At 43.8% G+C, this 15,349-nt stretch overlaps 2 protein-coding genes across 2 annotated transcripts in view; one reads left to right on the forward strand and one right to left on the reverse strand.

The window, feature by feature from the left end:
• Positions 1-417: 417 nt before the first annotated feature.
• nop14 (NOP14 nucleolar protein homolog (yeast)) lies at positions 418-6,801 on the reverse strand. The gene is made up of 19 exons (XM_003965168.3): positions 6,619-6,801; positions 6,114-6,296; positions 5,349-5,483; positions 5,081-5,222; positions 4,854-5,002; positions 4,593-4,730; positions 4,386-4,508; positions 4,137-4,268; positions 3,748-4,060; positions 3,541-3,671; positions 3,383-3,468; positions 3,160-3,295; positions 2,709-2,810; positions 2,471-2,624; positions 2,237-2,396; positions 1,292-1,439; positions 1,100-1,218; positions 868-1,023; positions 418-786 (listed from the first exon to the last, which is right to left on the reverse strand). The coding sequence occupies exons 2-19, from the start codon at positions 6,294-6,296 to the stop codon at positions 690-692; spliced, it is 2,604 nt and encodes an 867-aa protein (XP_003965217.2). The 5' UTR covers positions 6,619-6,801; the 3' UTR covers positions 418-689.
• Positions 6,802-8,783: 1,982 nt separating this feature from the next.
• Positions 8,784-15,349, forward strand: part of dym (dymeclin) — a 28,655-nt gene continuing 22,089 nt past the window's right edge. The window contains exons 1-8 of the mRNA XM_003965201.3: positions 8,784-9,000; positions 9,777-9,981; positions 11,801-11,853; positions 12,019-12,112; positions 12,603-12,739; positions 13,199-13,271; positions 14,449-14,574; positions 15,079-15,218. Coding sequence (XP_003965250.1) covers positions 9,842-9,981; positions 11,801-11,853; positions 12,019-12,112; positions 12,603-12,739; positions 13,199-13,271; positions 14,449-14,574; positions 15,079-15,218 — 763 coding nt within the window. The 5' untranslated portion in view covers positions 8,784-9,000; positions 9,777-9,841. The remainder of the gene's footprint in view (positions 9,001-9,776; positions 9,982-11,800; positions 11,854-12,018; positions 12,113-12,602; positions 12,740-13,198; positions 13,272-14,448; positions 14,575-15,078; positions 15,219-15,349) is intronic.

Raw genomic sequence — 15,349 nt, forward strand, 5'->3', positions numbered from 1 at the left:
CACCTCCGTGGACAGGCGTGATGAGAAAAGCTCCACGCCAAAGTTCTTGCCTTCGTCGTACGTGAGCGGATGCGAAATCTCGGGTTCGTACAAATAGTTTCTGCATGAAACGGCTCAGATGTCTGATGAAATGTGAGACACCCTTGTTTGTTCCTAATGAATCCCGCCTTGAGAGGCCTGGATTCTCTCCCAATTCCCTTTAGTTCCTGCTCCTCTGCAGGTATGAAGACTTTTTTGTACCCTTCAGAGACTTTAAATACCTATAACGGCACCCATGAGATATTTAGGGTCAGTTCTATTTTCTTGTTCTTTGAACGCGAAGCTTTGTCCTTGTAATTTATTGTCTAAACCACAATTGTCGTGCAACACGTCAAGGTACGAACTTGTCTGGTGACGCCACGACGACAGAAGAGACGGTTTAAGATAGAAGAGGAACAACTCAGTATTAGCATGTTATCAGCACTGGGATTTACAAACAATAACTTTATTACGGAGCCTGGGAGACCGATGCAACAATAAAAGAGATTTAGGCTGTGATGGATGCTGGGGTGGTTATAGACTGAAAAAGCATCAGTTAATTACACTTAAAAAACAAAAAAAGTTCAGTTCAAGATGTTTGAAGGCTGATTTCTCCTCCGGCTGTTTAAAAATGTAACAGGTGAGGGACAGATGGGTGGAAATATGTATGTTTACTTTCTCTTCTTCCTCTTCAGGGCCTTCCACTCCCCCTCCTGAGAGGCCAAACTTCCAAAGAGTTCCTTCACCTTCTTCTTCCTCTCCGTATCTCTGCAACACAAAGATAAAACAAAGTTAAGCAGTTTCCACTTTGCCGTTTTGACGAGGATATTCACGGTTTTCCTCTCGCACCTCTGGACGACCTCGTTGAGCTTCTCTCTGGCCAGGAAGCGCGAGTCCTTCCTGAGCTCCCTCAGAGCGCCCTTGAACTCCTTCTTATACTTGTGCTTCAGTCGCTCCTTCTCCTTCTCCTCTCTGGTGCAGCCGCGCTTCTTCCCATAATCCAGCCTGAAGATGAAACCTTTAAAACGGCGGCGGCGGCAAAATTGCATGTTTCAGCTCTTAATAAAAGATCGTTACTCACACTTCCACAATCTTTGGAGTGAGCAGCTTCAGCGGGATGGGTTTCTTCTTCTCGAAAACCAGCCGAGGGTGAGCGACAGGCGCGCTGTCGATGGTCTCCAGGATCACCTTGTGAAGCTCCTGTGGCAGAAAGCAACACGTAAAAACAGAGCCGAGACATGTCTCGTTGCGATAAACCACCTTTGGCACCGACCTGTAGAGCTGCTGGTATTGTTTGGGCCGTCAGGTGTTTGGAAAGCAGCGTTTTTATTGGCTGGAGGATGACAGTGAAAGATGGCAGGTCTCTGTAGAGCAGAGAGCAGCGCTTCACCAGGTCCAGGCAGATGGAGAGACACGTTAGCCTTAGGAGACACATCACAAATCCAAATGAATGGACCAAAGTTTCACAAATACCAGAAAAAACATGATACAGCAGCCTTTGCTGTGCAAAGATATCCAGATGGGTGGATCACAAACGTGCTCTTAAACTTAATATGTTCTTTTGCAAAAGTATCTGATCAAACATACTTCCCTCCGCAGATCTTCTCACTCATTTGCGGGTCTTAATTTTAGCACTATTAAAACTGTACGCGATCACAAACTGTGCACGATCGCGGTCCACTGAAAGCCTGTTTACCAGATTTGCTGCGTGCCCACACACCAACTGCTGTGTGAAATCACGCTGGCGGCTCATTAGAATCACACCAGTGGACGTGTCAGCGCTGCGCTGCGGCGTACAGGCTGCACAGGTAAACACAGGCCTGCCTTTGCTGAGGCTGCAGCCGTTAAGGCAAATCTCCATCTCTCAGTCCTTAAGTGGCATCGTTGGTTTTCAAAGGTGAAGGGATTCATCCTTGTTACTGTCTGGTGTAATTAACCCGTCTGCTTTATTGTCTTCTTCTCTTTCTCAGAAGCTGTGTGAGGACAAAGGGATCTCTCGTGCTTCACCGCCCTCCCCCTCATCCATGCTAGGCCTGTAATTGTCACCCGGTTGTTCTTGCAGGATCAATCCCGACTGCCCAATTAAAATATTGGAGTACACATTCTCTCTGTGCAGAGTTAAGACCTTCATCTGATTCTGCTGCACAGCTAAAGAATATAAGAGAGTGAAGCTACTAAATACAGACTCAAACAAGAGTGAGGAGTGAATATTTCCTACCTGTGGTGATCCCTCTCCAGGTCCGTCTTTAGGTCCAGGCTTTGGGTGGCAGAGAGGGGAAGACTTTTCTTGCTCCAGGTCTTGCAGGACTCCCAGTCTGACAGCACCAGCAGGTCAGTTAATTTCCCCGTCGCCCTGAAAGGCGGCACCAGAGTGTAACCTGCAACACAAGAGGTTCATCAGCGCTGTTTAACCCCCCCCCCCCCTCCCCCAGTGTTGTGCCTGAGCTCGTACCCAGAGTGGTCTTATCCCGCACCGCCAGGTGGAGAATTCCCAGCAGGAAGTTGATGAGCTCGGGCAGAAAACGCTTTGAGAAGGAGACGTATTCCACTGCCAGACAGCACAGCACCAAGCCTGACGTCACATCCTGGAGTGACCTCACTGGACACTAACAACAAAACACACCTCTTTATTTCAAACACCAATGCTGCCAATCGAAGATGTTATTCATAAGGCGATGAGTTGCGTGTACCCTGGTGAGAGCCTGGCTGATGTAAAGGAGGGCTGGAGTGGTGACAGGGTGTCTGAAGTCGGAGGTGGGGAAAAGTAGGGCCGTCACCTTCAGATAGATCAGCTTCAGAGACAAAAACAAGAACGTACAGCTGAGTTTGTGTCATCCGTCACACCCAACAAAGACAGCAGAAGGTTGTTGGCTGAGAAAACGCAGACGTGTGCAGAAGGAATTGAAGAAACCTGTACGAAATGACGAGGAGGAGGATTAGTTTGGGCTGTAGTTGTTTCCCGCAGTTTCACTGCAACATTCCTGAGAAACGAGTATTTTTGGCCTCAACGTTCACAAAGATCTGCTCAGTCCTGCAGGGGCCGTTTAATGAGCGCTCACTCGGCCAAGCATGTAAAAGAATACCCACCCTGGTGAACATTCACACAGTTGAATACATACTGAACGAGCTGATAACTCATACCATGTCCAGTGACGGGAAAGCAGCGCGCCCTTTGACCTCAAGCACTTCCTCCATGCTATGAGCAGCGTCTCCCAGGATGCTTTGCATGGCTTTGCACGCTGCTTCTGGATACATCTGACACAAGTTGTACAACTCTCTGGGAAAGCAAGAAGAAGCAGAAGGACATAGAGGCTTTATTTATTTTAAGAAACAGAATTAAATGGGGGCAATCCTTTTAACTTACGGGATGAGTTTATCTACTGTGGTAAGTTCAGGCGGAGTCCTGGAGGCCAGATCGCCAACATACTCCAAAAGGAAGCCAAACAATTTCTGAGAGAAAGATATTGAGAGTTAAACCTGCCCCGGAAAAATATAGTTGACATAACATTAAGCGTACTTTACCTGCAGTTTGAGCTTATTTCCCACAGCCAGACTCGGGTGGTTGCACTTCAGAGTCCTGGCCAAGATGAGGCGCTGGTTATCAGGGGTGTGGTTACACAGCAAATCTTTCAGCTCACTGAAACTCTCCGGAGCTACAAACAAGAACAGAGGCCACAGATGATGGACGGCACAGACATGAACTCACTTTGTCTGTCTGTGTGTCGGTACCAGCAAACGTGTAGGGAAGCTCAGATTTAGCCGCCTCTTGCTGGGCCTTTATCTCCTCCTGGCTCAGAGGTTTGGCACTCGTCTCTTTAGCTTCAAGCTTTGGTTCTTCCTCCTCACTTTCATTCTCAGACTCCAGGTCCGAGTGTCCATCTTCTTCTTCACTACTGACCCCCCCCTCTTCTTCTTCCCCCTCCTCCTCATCTTCTTCCCCCTCCTCCTCATCTTCTTCCCCCTCCTCCGTATCACCATCTTCCTCATTATCGTCTTCCTCTTCATTATCCTCCTCCTCTTCTTCAATGTTCCATTTTCCATCCTGAAAACACAAAAAAGCACATTTCAGACTTTCGAAATCAAGTCATTTCACAGCGTATCCAACTCGTCCATCTTACCTGATAAGCCAGGGTTTTCTTGTCGTCATTATCCAGGATGAAGCCGTCGTTGAGGTCGTCAGCAGACATGTGAACCTGTTGCTGTGTGCTGTTGCCAATTTCGTCTCCCATCATCCTCCTCAGACGGTCAGCCTGGAGGAAATGCAGAGCATTGACAAAGGTAAAACCGGATGTGGTGGCGATACTGGAGTTTCAAATGTCAATAATACACATTTCAGCTATTCATTACAGCGAAGGGAAACATATCACCTCTAATTTCTGCAGCTTCTCTCTCTCCTCCCGGGCGAGCTCTTCAGGAGTTTTCAGCTTCTCCGAGGGCTGAGCCTTCATCTCGAAGCCGAGCTCCCTGACCATCATGTCGTACTCTTCCAGCTAAAATAAGCAGAGAGCCCTATGATATTCGAGGCCCTGTCGCAGATGGATCAATGTGCACATTAATGATCAAGGTGTTCCCACCTTGGGTTTCTCCTCTGGTTTCTCATCAGATTCAGCTTTAGGGGCCTTCTTCACCATCAGTGCCTGGATGCTCTTCCACTCTTTATCCAGCTGTTCTGTTAACACCTGTGCTTCCTCTTTCTGTGCCTGTCGCTCCCGCTAAACAGGGGACAATACGAAGAACGGCGTGCAAATGAAATACACGTTATTAACAGAAACCTTGGGACACGAAACCCCCTTTAGCAAAAGAATTGAGTCATGAAGCTCTGTGTTACAGCTCACCTTCTCCTGTTTAGACTTCAGGATGAGCTCTTCGATGAGCTCCTGTCTCGATTTGGCCCTCTGACTTCCATCTTCCTCCTGCTGATCCCCTGATGTTTTCTTCCTGAGAAGGCCCCCTCCTCCCCCAAAGTGGGAGGCAGTCATCTCAGCTGGATGAGGAAACAAAATCATTATTGAAATTATTAAGAGGTTTTTGTGATCAATCAAAGTAATGACTTTGGTCTTACCTGATAATAAACCTTTCTCTTCTGATTCATCGTCACTGTTCACAAAGTCGTTGAATGTCTCCATTTTGGCCAGCGACTGGCCAAAATGGGTCAGCTCCTCATCCTCATTCAGGTTGAAGACGTCCTTCTTATCGTAGGAACGCTGAGTGAAAAAGCATGGCGTAACAACCCCGGTAGACATTTGTTAGCTCATTGCTGCAGTGCAGAACTGTTGTGCTTTACTGGTGTTTTATTAACCTGTGATGATATGAATGTGTACATCACCAACCTTTCTCTCCATCGCAAACCTTTGCAAGATTTTGTCTTCTGGCGCCATCTTGGTGTCATATTCTCCAAAACGCCTGTCAATAAATTTGCTGGACTTGTTCTTCTGTTTGTATTCCTTAAGAAGCGTTTCCTTTCTCTAGAAAAAATGAGGGAAAAATTAGTCTACCTATACCCACTAACTCCAACACACATACGCAAAGTTCCAACACGGTAGAAAACAATTATTGAAAAGGGTCAAATTTAATAAATGTAAGAGCTCTTTCAAAGCTGTTTGACCAAACATTCAAATCAAATGAACAGTGAAATGTTTACATCCCTACATAAATAACAGTAACTTGGGGAATTCAGCATCCATGTGAGCAGATCGTACTCTGATCTTTCTGCTCGCTCACACTCTCCTGCAGAAGATCCCTCTCCCAGCGTGATGCTGTGAGCAGCAGACCTCACAACAGAATGTGTGTTAAAAGAATGAGGAGTTGTGACCCGTGGATGCCAGATACAGACATGTATCTGCTGAGTTAGTTCACTCCAATCACTTCTTTTAAACTGAGTTAGCTACAACTTTCCAGAACCATGTTGCATCTTTAAAATTCTAGTTATACTCTTCATAGCTTAAATAAACTTGATGACAGGTGTGTTTGTGTTGTATCTTTAAAGTTTCAGTGAACATCTTTTGAAATATTGGTTATTCCAGTTGTTAGATTATTTTTCGGGAAGTGCTTTTAATGAAGAGATTAAAAAAAGCAAGTACATTGGGTGATCATACTTTTGTAATGGCTTTAGATCTGGAGACGCCAGGCAGACCAACGTCATGCTTGACTTTCCTGCCCAGAACGTCAAACTTCTTCCTGTTGATCTTAACCTCAAATGGGTTGTTTTTTATCTCAGTAGACGTCTTGGCCTTTCGGACCTTGTCAGCCACACTCCTCTTCTTAGTTGGCTTCCCCATCTGCAATCAGTAATTTGCTTTTGAGCCAACTTAAATACACAGAAAACAGACTTGTTACATTTACAAAGAGATTGTCACTATCTGCATTCTACAGAGTATGTTATTGTGTTTTTACATTTCTGTAGCCAGTATTGTGAACACCTATTACCAGCTGGTATGGCATGTTTACGTATGTAATGGTATATCAACGCGTCACAGTTAAACTCGATTTTTAAAAGATCAAACTGATTAAAAGGGCCATTTACATTACATGTTGTAACTCTGGTCATGCTAAAGCTAACTAGCGTAAAAACATTTGTACAATCATTCTGATAGAAATTACCTTTACTTTTTACTCCCCCACGAAAATCACCCGGGTTAAATCAAAACAAAAGAAACCATGGGACTCTCATAATAACATTTAAAAAAGAATAGCTGTTGTATCCACGTTGTTCCCCAGAGTTTTCATTTCCAGCGTGCAAATGACTGATGTCAGAGTTCAAAACAACGACTCAGACAAGAGTTACTTCCGGTAGTGGTTTCCTTTATAGCGCCCCTAGCGTTAGGAATAAAACCTCCAAAATAATGCACGATCAGGTTTAAAATGTGTAATAAAAAGTGTCGAGGCCAATTTTGCTGTCACATTTTAAAGCCACACCAGTAGCATCGCTGTAGCAGTGTAGAAACGGGCTGGGTTATTTAAAAGACTTAGCCCTAATATTTTCTTTTTGGCTGACAGCAACGAAAACGCCCGAGGAAACCAGAATTTCTCCTTCATTTCTTGTCCATCAGCGAAAGGATGGTGAGTAAAAGAGCATTTCCCCACATTTTTTGGTGATTTATCCCGACCTCCAAAAGAGTTACATTACTACCATCTGCTGGTGAAAAGATGTTCTACCATCCATAAATACTACCAGCAACAATTGGGGTACATACATGCCCGTAAAAGTTAAAGAATGCAAACACAGTTTTCTCATTATAATAAAGATTTTTGGAGTGATAGTATTGATTGATTGGATTGATAGTATAAGGAAAATACACAACTCTTTCATAGGGACACAGGGAACAAGTTTATCAAAACTTTAAGAAAGGAAAATGCTGTTTTGTGCCTGCAACCCATCACGAGGGCTGAGAATCAGGTCAGCAACATCATATTATTACCAGAACAGCTGCAGCTGAAGACAATCAAAGAAACATTGGTTAAAATATAATCTATCCTGTCATATCCGGTGGCTAAAACATGGTGGATCATTGACAGCAGAGACAGCAGTCTGGGTCTGAAACAGTTTTTTCTGCAGGGCTTTGCTCTTCCTGAATTACATCCTCCATAATGTAATGTTTCTCCCTCTCATCTGTGGGCAGCACACTAAAGTCCAATCAAGACAAAATGAGAACAGATTATTTAGACAAATGTACTCTTGGACAACATATACCAAACGCACACAAACTGAAGAATTTTAAATATTTCATTCAGAGAACATGCTTACCTTCTCACGCAGCATTCGAGGAATGCTTGGTTGCTCTTTTCTGTCAAGGGCAGCCATCAGCTTTGCATTTTGCTCCTTCTCCTGACTTTTGGTTTATTATTCTCCCTCTGCATATATGTTGGTTGTATAGGAAGCCAAAAAAGGAGAATGCTGGTATAATGTTGATTTTAAAAGCCAGATGGACGTCACAGCACTAAAAACAAGAGCAGTTTAAATTAAGGTTGTAGTTCGAAGTTTAAGACTTATGTTGAAACAGGCTCCAGGTGGGGGAGGGGCACTCTCAGGTAACCATAGGTTCCAAACCCGTGCACAGTCTGTTCAATAGATGAAGGTGTGAAGATGCAAACTCAGTAGCTTTAGCTGTGTGTTTTGTAGTACTACCTCAAAAAGGGTGCAGATGATTCAGGTCTTACAGGTTAAGGAGGAGGCACAGGTAAGTAATTTTCCACCAGGAACTTTTGATCTGCCTGAAAAGCCTGTGGATCTCGGGTGTGTTGAGCATCTCCCTAAGGTGTTCTGTTGTAGCATGTATCTCTCAGCGTTTCCTAAACGGCTGTCTGAAGGGTGGAAGCAAAATAGTCAAATCCAGGATCTCCCTGAAAGCCTGATCAATATCAATATTCATCTCAGAGAAAACCTGTGAGACAGAAAGACAAATGAACCTGTGTTTGTACTGTCCAAATAATAATGGTGTGTTCCTTTGTTTTAAGCACTATGCATTTGTAATAGACACAGTTAAGGAGACACATATGAGCTAACAGCATTTTTGAGCAGTGTGTTTGGATGCTCAACCTTTCACAGAATCGTTCCATTTAAAATACACTAAATGTCAAAACCACTAAAGTTTTCCTTCCTCCAGTAATTCAACACTAATACTTACACATGCATATCATTCATAAAAATATATCTTTAAACGAATATGAGTTCAATGAATAGTATAATGTTGAATGACGTCAACAGATAAGTTGAAAACAAATCAACAAACGTGTATTTACCCAACGCGTCACTGACGTCACGGCGTAAGCCACGCCCCTACGTCATCACGCAAGGGGTGGCGACGTGGAAAACATGGAGGAAAGGGACATGTAGAGGAAACTTTAACGTCTCAATTCTACCTAGGACGCTGCCAGTTCCGGATCAAACTTGCCTAACTTCATAAAATCCTTGACTCGCTTGTTAATAAATTGCCTCCAACGGTTTGTGAAAGTCTGGAGAGCCTCGGGAAGAGTTTTTGACAGGTAAGCCGAGCGCTAAGCTGCTACCAATGATGCAGTGTTGCTACATGTCATGGTTGATGTCTACTAGGCTGTTAGCCATTATATTCCCGAGTCACAGGTCAGCAGCTCAGTGAGCTACGGTGTCATGGTCATCTGCACGTCCGCACCGAGCGGTTGCATAGCGACAAGCCTCGACTTGCTCTTGGAATTGGTATGCTAATCTAGCTACCATCCCCATACACAGGACGTTGCCCAAGAAAAGATTTTTCAGTGATCCTGGCCCAAAAGCTTGGTGATGTTGCTCACAGTAGCATTAAATCAACAAGATACAAGATAATACCATGGGACATGTCTAGTGGTATATTTTTCCTAAAGTGGGACTGTGCAGTTTCACAGTGACGCCATTGTGTTTGTGTGCCAGTTCAGTTGGGACAAATGTTGGCTACCTGTCCCACCTGTATGCCAAAGGTGTGTAGTGTCGACAAAGCAAAAGGACCTGGTTCCTGTCTGTCCTGTGCAAGTATTTGGATTTCTGAGCAGACATCTGGTCGCTTGCATGACATTTACAACTTTATTGTTGAATTGCGTGCCAGGAGGGCAGAGATTTGTAAGAGGAACCCCAAGAGGAGCAAACCTGAAATATCTGCAGTGGCCAAAGACCGCTCTTAAAGTGCATCCTAGCTTTGAATAATTGATATCTTGAGATATCAGATAACAGCATTGTGTTCTCATAGCTATTGTAACTGTCTTGTGTGTAGAAAGGTTTTTTAACCATTTCAACTTGTCTTGTCCTGCAGAATTTTTCATATGCCTGGTGAGAACAGTGAAGCGTAGGGTGTTCGGCTGAGAGGAGGGAGCAGAGATGGGCGCCAACACTAGCCACATCAGTGATCTGTCCAACAACCAAAGCCTCAAGACCCTGGTGGGCACAGAATCCATATCTGAGAATGACCCCTTCTGGAACCAGCTTATATCCTTCACCTTCATCAGCCCCACCAGCAGGTATGAATTAGTGTTATACTCCCACAATGGCATCTTTTTGGAAAGTAGGAATCCAGCGGAGGCCTTAAGGTCTTCATTCAAGCTGTGCGACATGCCCATTTGACTCTACACAGTTTGCAGTAAATTGTGACTTGTGTGTTTGCAGGAATAGAAATTTCAGTCAAGTGCAGAGACAGATGTTTAGTTAACAGCCGTTCACAGTTCAGGATCTCCCATCAAAATAGACAGGATGTTTGCAGAGCTCTCCTCATCAATGGCTTACGAGCATTACAACCCTGTTTGGAAGATGAAAGGTCAACTTGTTAACGGTTAATCCACAGAGAAGAGCAGAGAAGTCGAGACGGTAGTTCTTCCTCCTGTAGAAATGTGTTGGTGGATGGATGGAAAGATGTAGTGCAGAAGTGTACTGTCGCAGAATGGGTCATGACAGGATACTGTCTACTCTGACCATGCAACACACACGTACACACAAATACACAACAAATGGTTACCTATGATAGCAAACTTTAGGAGATTGTTTTAAAGTTAGCTTTAAGATGGCTGAAAGAGCAACAGCTCCTCACATTGTCAGGCAGAGTGTTCCTCTGAATAGTAGCTTTTATAGAAAACGTAGCCTAGTATTGGTGTGGCAAAATGGAATATACACTCTTGCATAGACGATGTTCTCAGCTATTTAATCGACAGTATGGAGAATGGGCCAAACCGTTCTTTTATAAACAGAACATAAATGACAAGTTAACCTCAATTTTTTTAAAGCCCAGTAACTTGTGTTGGGATGGTAGTGCGCTGGCTTTTAGAGTCTGTTTGAACAGAGACTCAAGAGGTCTTAACCTTCCTCCGACCCGTTAACATCAGAGATGGTAACAGAAAACGAACACAAGAGGAAGGTTAAACCAGTGTCACCAGGCCGCCCTCAGCCAGACACAATAAGAGGTACGAGACAACATCATGGCAGCATAAACGTCTTAGCTGCATCTACAGAAAGACAATGTCAAATGCCTTTAAAGTTCTTAACAGGTTTCTTGAAATTCAAATTTGGATCCAGGGTCACCCCAAGATGCATAAATTTGGTGGCTGTCAATTCTTTTACCTTTGGTGAGAATATCAATGTTCGGCCTATGTATCATGGGTTTAGGACAACATACTGTATTTTCTCTTCTTTGCATTCACAGTCATACATGATTGCTTGAGACAACGTGTAATCCTTTGCAGTGCAGTTGTTAGCTTAGCATGTATATGTATAACATGGCCGTTGGCGTACATTTACGGATTCATATCAGTACACTCTTCAGCAAGATCATTAGTATAGAGGCTAAATAGTAAAGGTCCTAATACTGATCCTTGTGGGACACCCATACTCATATAACCCGGCCATGTGTCACACACCTTAACACATTGTCTCCTGTGTGATTAAATATGTCTTAAACTACAGGCTACACCTCTTTTAACGAGCAGATAAATATAATGTGAACATGTAGCCTGACTCTGTCCAACAGTCACAGAATCATTATATTCCCTTGTTTTGTCCAACTTTTTTTCAGTCTCAATCACATTAATTTCTAGAGGGGAGCAGTAAATATATTTGCAGCTAAAAGTAAATTATGCTCCTACACAAGTACAATTGGCAGCTGTACACAAAGCCTGAATGTAATTTACACGTCCTTTGACTGTGAGCTGTTTAAATCTGACTAGTGTTTGCTCCTCACTTTGCTTTTGGCAACACAGCGTGGAAGATTTATTACATTTTATGTGTGTCTCTTGCATGTGTTTACAGAATCATCTGCCTTTTTTCTAACTTTTCTTTCTTTCTTCGCCTCAGTGGAGACTCCAAGTTGCTGGAAGAGGTCGTTGTCCCGCTGGCCAAGACCCTCGGTAAGATGTTTGGCCTTTTCCCCACTCGTCATAAACCACTCTCAAGCTTTAGTCACACTGGTTCGGTTACGTATTGCGGTTTTTTTTTACATGTGAGCCCGACTATTAATGTCGGATGTTACGTAATGTTGATGATAAGCGCCGTCTCCCGTTTTTCTTTCCAAGTTCACAACAATCCAAGAACGGGGAACTTTGGCGCCCTTGTGAAAATTTTCCTGGCAAGAACCAAAGAGCTAAAAATCTCTACAGAATGCCAAGAGTGAGTATGAGAACCTCGAGAAAGAGTGAATACTTGAGTGACCTGGGGGGTTGGTTCTTATTTGATCATGCTGGAGTCTTTAAGGCTCTTTATGTGGGAGATGCACACGTCCCGAGGACACGGAATGTGTACAGAGTAGTATTTTTGCCCCCAATTCTGCTTCAAACGTGACAGGAGGGAGATGATTTACTATGTAATACGTCACAGGCGGCCATCGTTCAACATCTGGAGCCCTTTAATAATTAATGCTTAATAAGGATGACCTCAGTCAGCGAATGGAGGATTAAACTCTGTCAGAGGGGCGTTACTCCTTACACAGCCTTCACTGACCCCTTTAATGGTGACACAACGCCCAGTTTTGTTGACCTCAAATGTTGCAGTATAAAAGTCTATTGTGGCGGATTATTTGACATGATACTGTTGGTGTTGTACAACAGTGTGGGTTGTAATGATTCTGTCACAGAATGTTGTTTTGATTCCTCCTCCACAGTCAGCTGTTTATCTGGCAGGCCCACAATGCACTGTTCCTGATTCGCTGCCTGCTCAAGGTGTTCATCAGGGAGATGAGTGAGGAAGAGCTGCAGCAACAGTTCTCCTACCAGGAGAGGGCACCAGGCTCCTGCGCAGGTGAGCACTCTTGTTGCATTACAGGAAATGCATGTGTGTCTTTAGGACGCTACAAGATACTGGCTTTCTGTCAGATTGCAGAATTTTTAAGGCTATTGTTTTAATTATTAAGTAGACAGTTGCTAGGAAAGGAGGTGTTAATTGGGAAATGTGAATCTTAATTATGTTAATTATTAAATATCCACTCTTGTATATTCCTGTGTTTTCTGCCTTAGTAATAATTAAAATCTCCCACGTGGAGGTGTGTTGAAAATTCTCTTGCAAACCCTGTTAAAACCCTGTAATTAGCTGATTTCCATCAGTGCCATTTCCACTGTGCATTCAGCATGAAATATGGATGAAGGGAAAGATGGAGTGGGGGATTGTCAGGGGAGAGAAGCTCCAAGAAAAGAGACTATCTTTGATCAACAGGGATCTGCCATATGCATCTCATAATCCCTCCCTCGACCCCTTGTGTAGAAACAGACAAGCAGGATCTCCTGGAGGAGTTGTTGTCCAACCTCATCCACCTGATCGTGGAAGTGCCCCTGCTGTAAGTACCATCCTGCTTTTGAGTGACTGATGTCGTAGTTCTGTGCTCAATGCAGTCTTCAGGGTCAAAGCAGCATGTTTTCCACACTGCTTTTGGGAACCACGTGAAAGCAGCATTATGAGCTGCTTAAAACTCCACTGTTTCTGGTTTTAGCAGTAAAACGGCCAGTAACAGGTTAAAACGCCATCGTCATGTCTGGACTGTTGAGGCCTTGGTTAATCATGTGACTGTCTGTGCGTGCTCCACTTGTTCATCCACTCTCTGATTCATTAACCAGGAGAGGACACAACTAGGTTGAGTCGAGTTATGCTTTGATGCCCCGTGTGAGTGTAGAAGACAAAAAAAGGATTTACTAAATTAAAAGATTTGTGCAAAGAGAAAAGGTTTTTTGAAAGCTGCAGAGTAGCATCAGTGACGTGGAGAGATAGTAGCACCCGTCTTCCCTCCCAGCAGGCTGTGTTTGCTAACACCCTCTGCTTCAATGGGTGATTATTTCAGTGTATTTACTCATCAGTGCTGGAATTATCTTCTGCCTAACAGTCACATTCACACGTAGACGGAGATCCTGAGCATGTGTGTCTGCACAGATAATCCCCAAAACGGTGTTCAAGCACAGACAACTGTTGTTCCTTTCATTAACATGGTATCCTCCACATTTCCTCCCCTCCATCATCTGTATCACACCATTCTCAATGTCTTCCTCCTGCCTGCTGTGGTTTCTCCCTTCCCTCTCCTCGTGCGTTATCTCCAGACATCTCAAACCCCGGGTCTTGTATAAATGCATGCAGCATTCCAGCATTATTCATTGTTCCAGCCTTCCAGACTCCTGTCGCTTTTTCTTCCCTCCACCATTTTGTGGCTCTCGGCCCATTTCCTCTGTACGTGCTCCTGATTCGGAGTGGAACATTACTGTTCTGTTTGGTACAGCTCCTCCAACTCATTTCCTTCAAATGCCGGCTCACAAGAAGCCATTTTCGCTTTGATGTTACAGAAATGGTGTTTCAGCAGCTTTCTATTATCTTTCCAAACAGAATTTTGATGCTCTCTGTCACTATTATGAACATCTGCTTAAAATATATTCCCTCAGTGAGGATATGGCTTATTCCTATGAATGTATACAGTAGTTGAAACCTTTCACATACCTGCTTTAACTTATTATGCATCTGTTTTTCTGTAGCGACATCACCTACAGCATCCTGTTTGAAGCGGTTACCACGTTACTGGTGTTGTTTTCCTATCAGCTCTTCCACAAAGAAATCCTCAGAAATGGGATAATATACCAGCACATCATGAAAGGACGCTGGTATGGAACCACACACCTCCTTCATGGACCAGTCTAATCCCAATTATCCAAATCTATGTTGCTAAGAAACAGTAAATTCAAACACAGCATTGACATCAGCAAACAAACCCGCTCGCTTCTGGCCTTTATTTAGAAAAGCTCCGAACCCAATTCTCCTCACTTCATTGCCATCTTCAATAGTGATAAAAGCTCATAAAAGCTGCATTTGGATGTAGGCAGGGCAGTTGTGATGGCCCGACAGAGGATGGAATTAATTTTCTTTAAGGGCTCTCATGGCATAAAAGATGAACCGGAGCACTTTGGATTAATTGCCACGGAGCTGATGAAAGGAAGTCAATACGCTGATCTTTGCAAAACAGATTTGAAAGTGATAAAACTGTTTCTGTTGCCTGTTGTGAAAACACGGTTATGGTCCTTGACTAAAACAACGAGGCGCAGATCCTGAAATGGTCCAGTTTTAGGTGCAGTTGGTTTAGACTGTTGTTATTGGTCTGCTCTCCACAGTTTATCGCTAACCAGCCGACTTGTGAAGACGCTGCTCTACAACTTCATCAGGCAGGAGAAGTGCCCCCCTCCATCAAGCCACGTTTTTGAACCAAAGGACGACGGAGGCCTTCTTTACGGACTGGCATCCGGAGTGGCAAGTAAGAGTCTGCACGCTCACACCCTTTTCACTTTGCCCTCCTTAGAATCTAAGGAACAATAAATTGCCTCTTAAATCTTAATAAAATCTTAATGCAGATTTTATCTATTTATGCTTGAGATTTTCTGAAGT

Source organism: Takifugu rubripes, chromosome 6 (assembly GCF_901000725.2).
Source record: "Takifugu rubripes chromosome 6, fTakRub1.2, whole genome shotgun sequence".
Classification (NCBI taxonomy): Eukaryota; Metazoa; Chordata; class Actinopteri; order Tetraodontiformes; family Tetraodontidae; genus Takifugu; species Takifugu rubripes.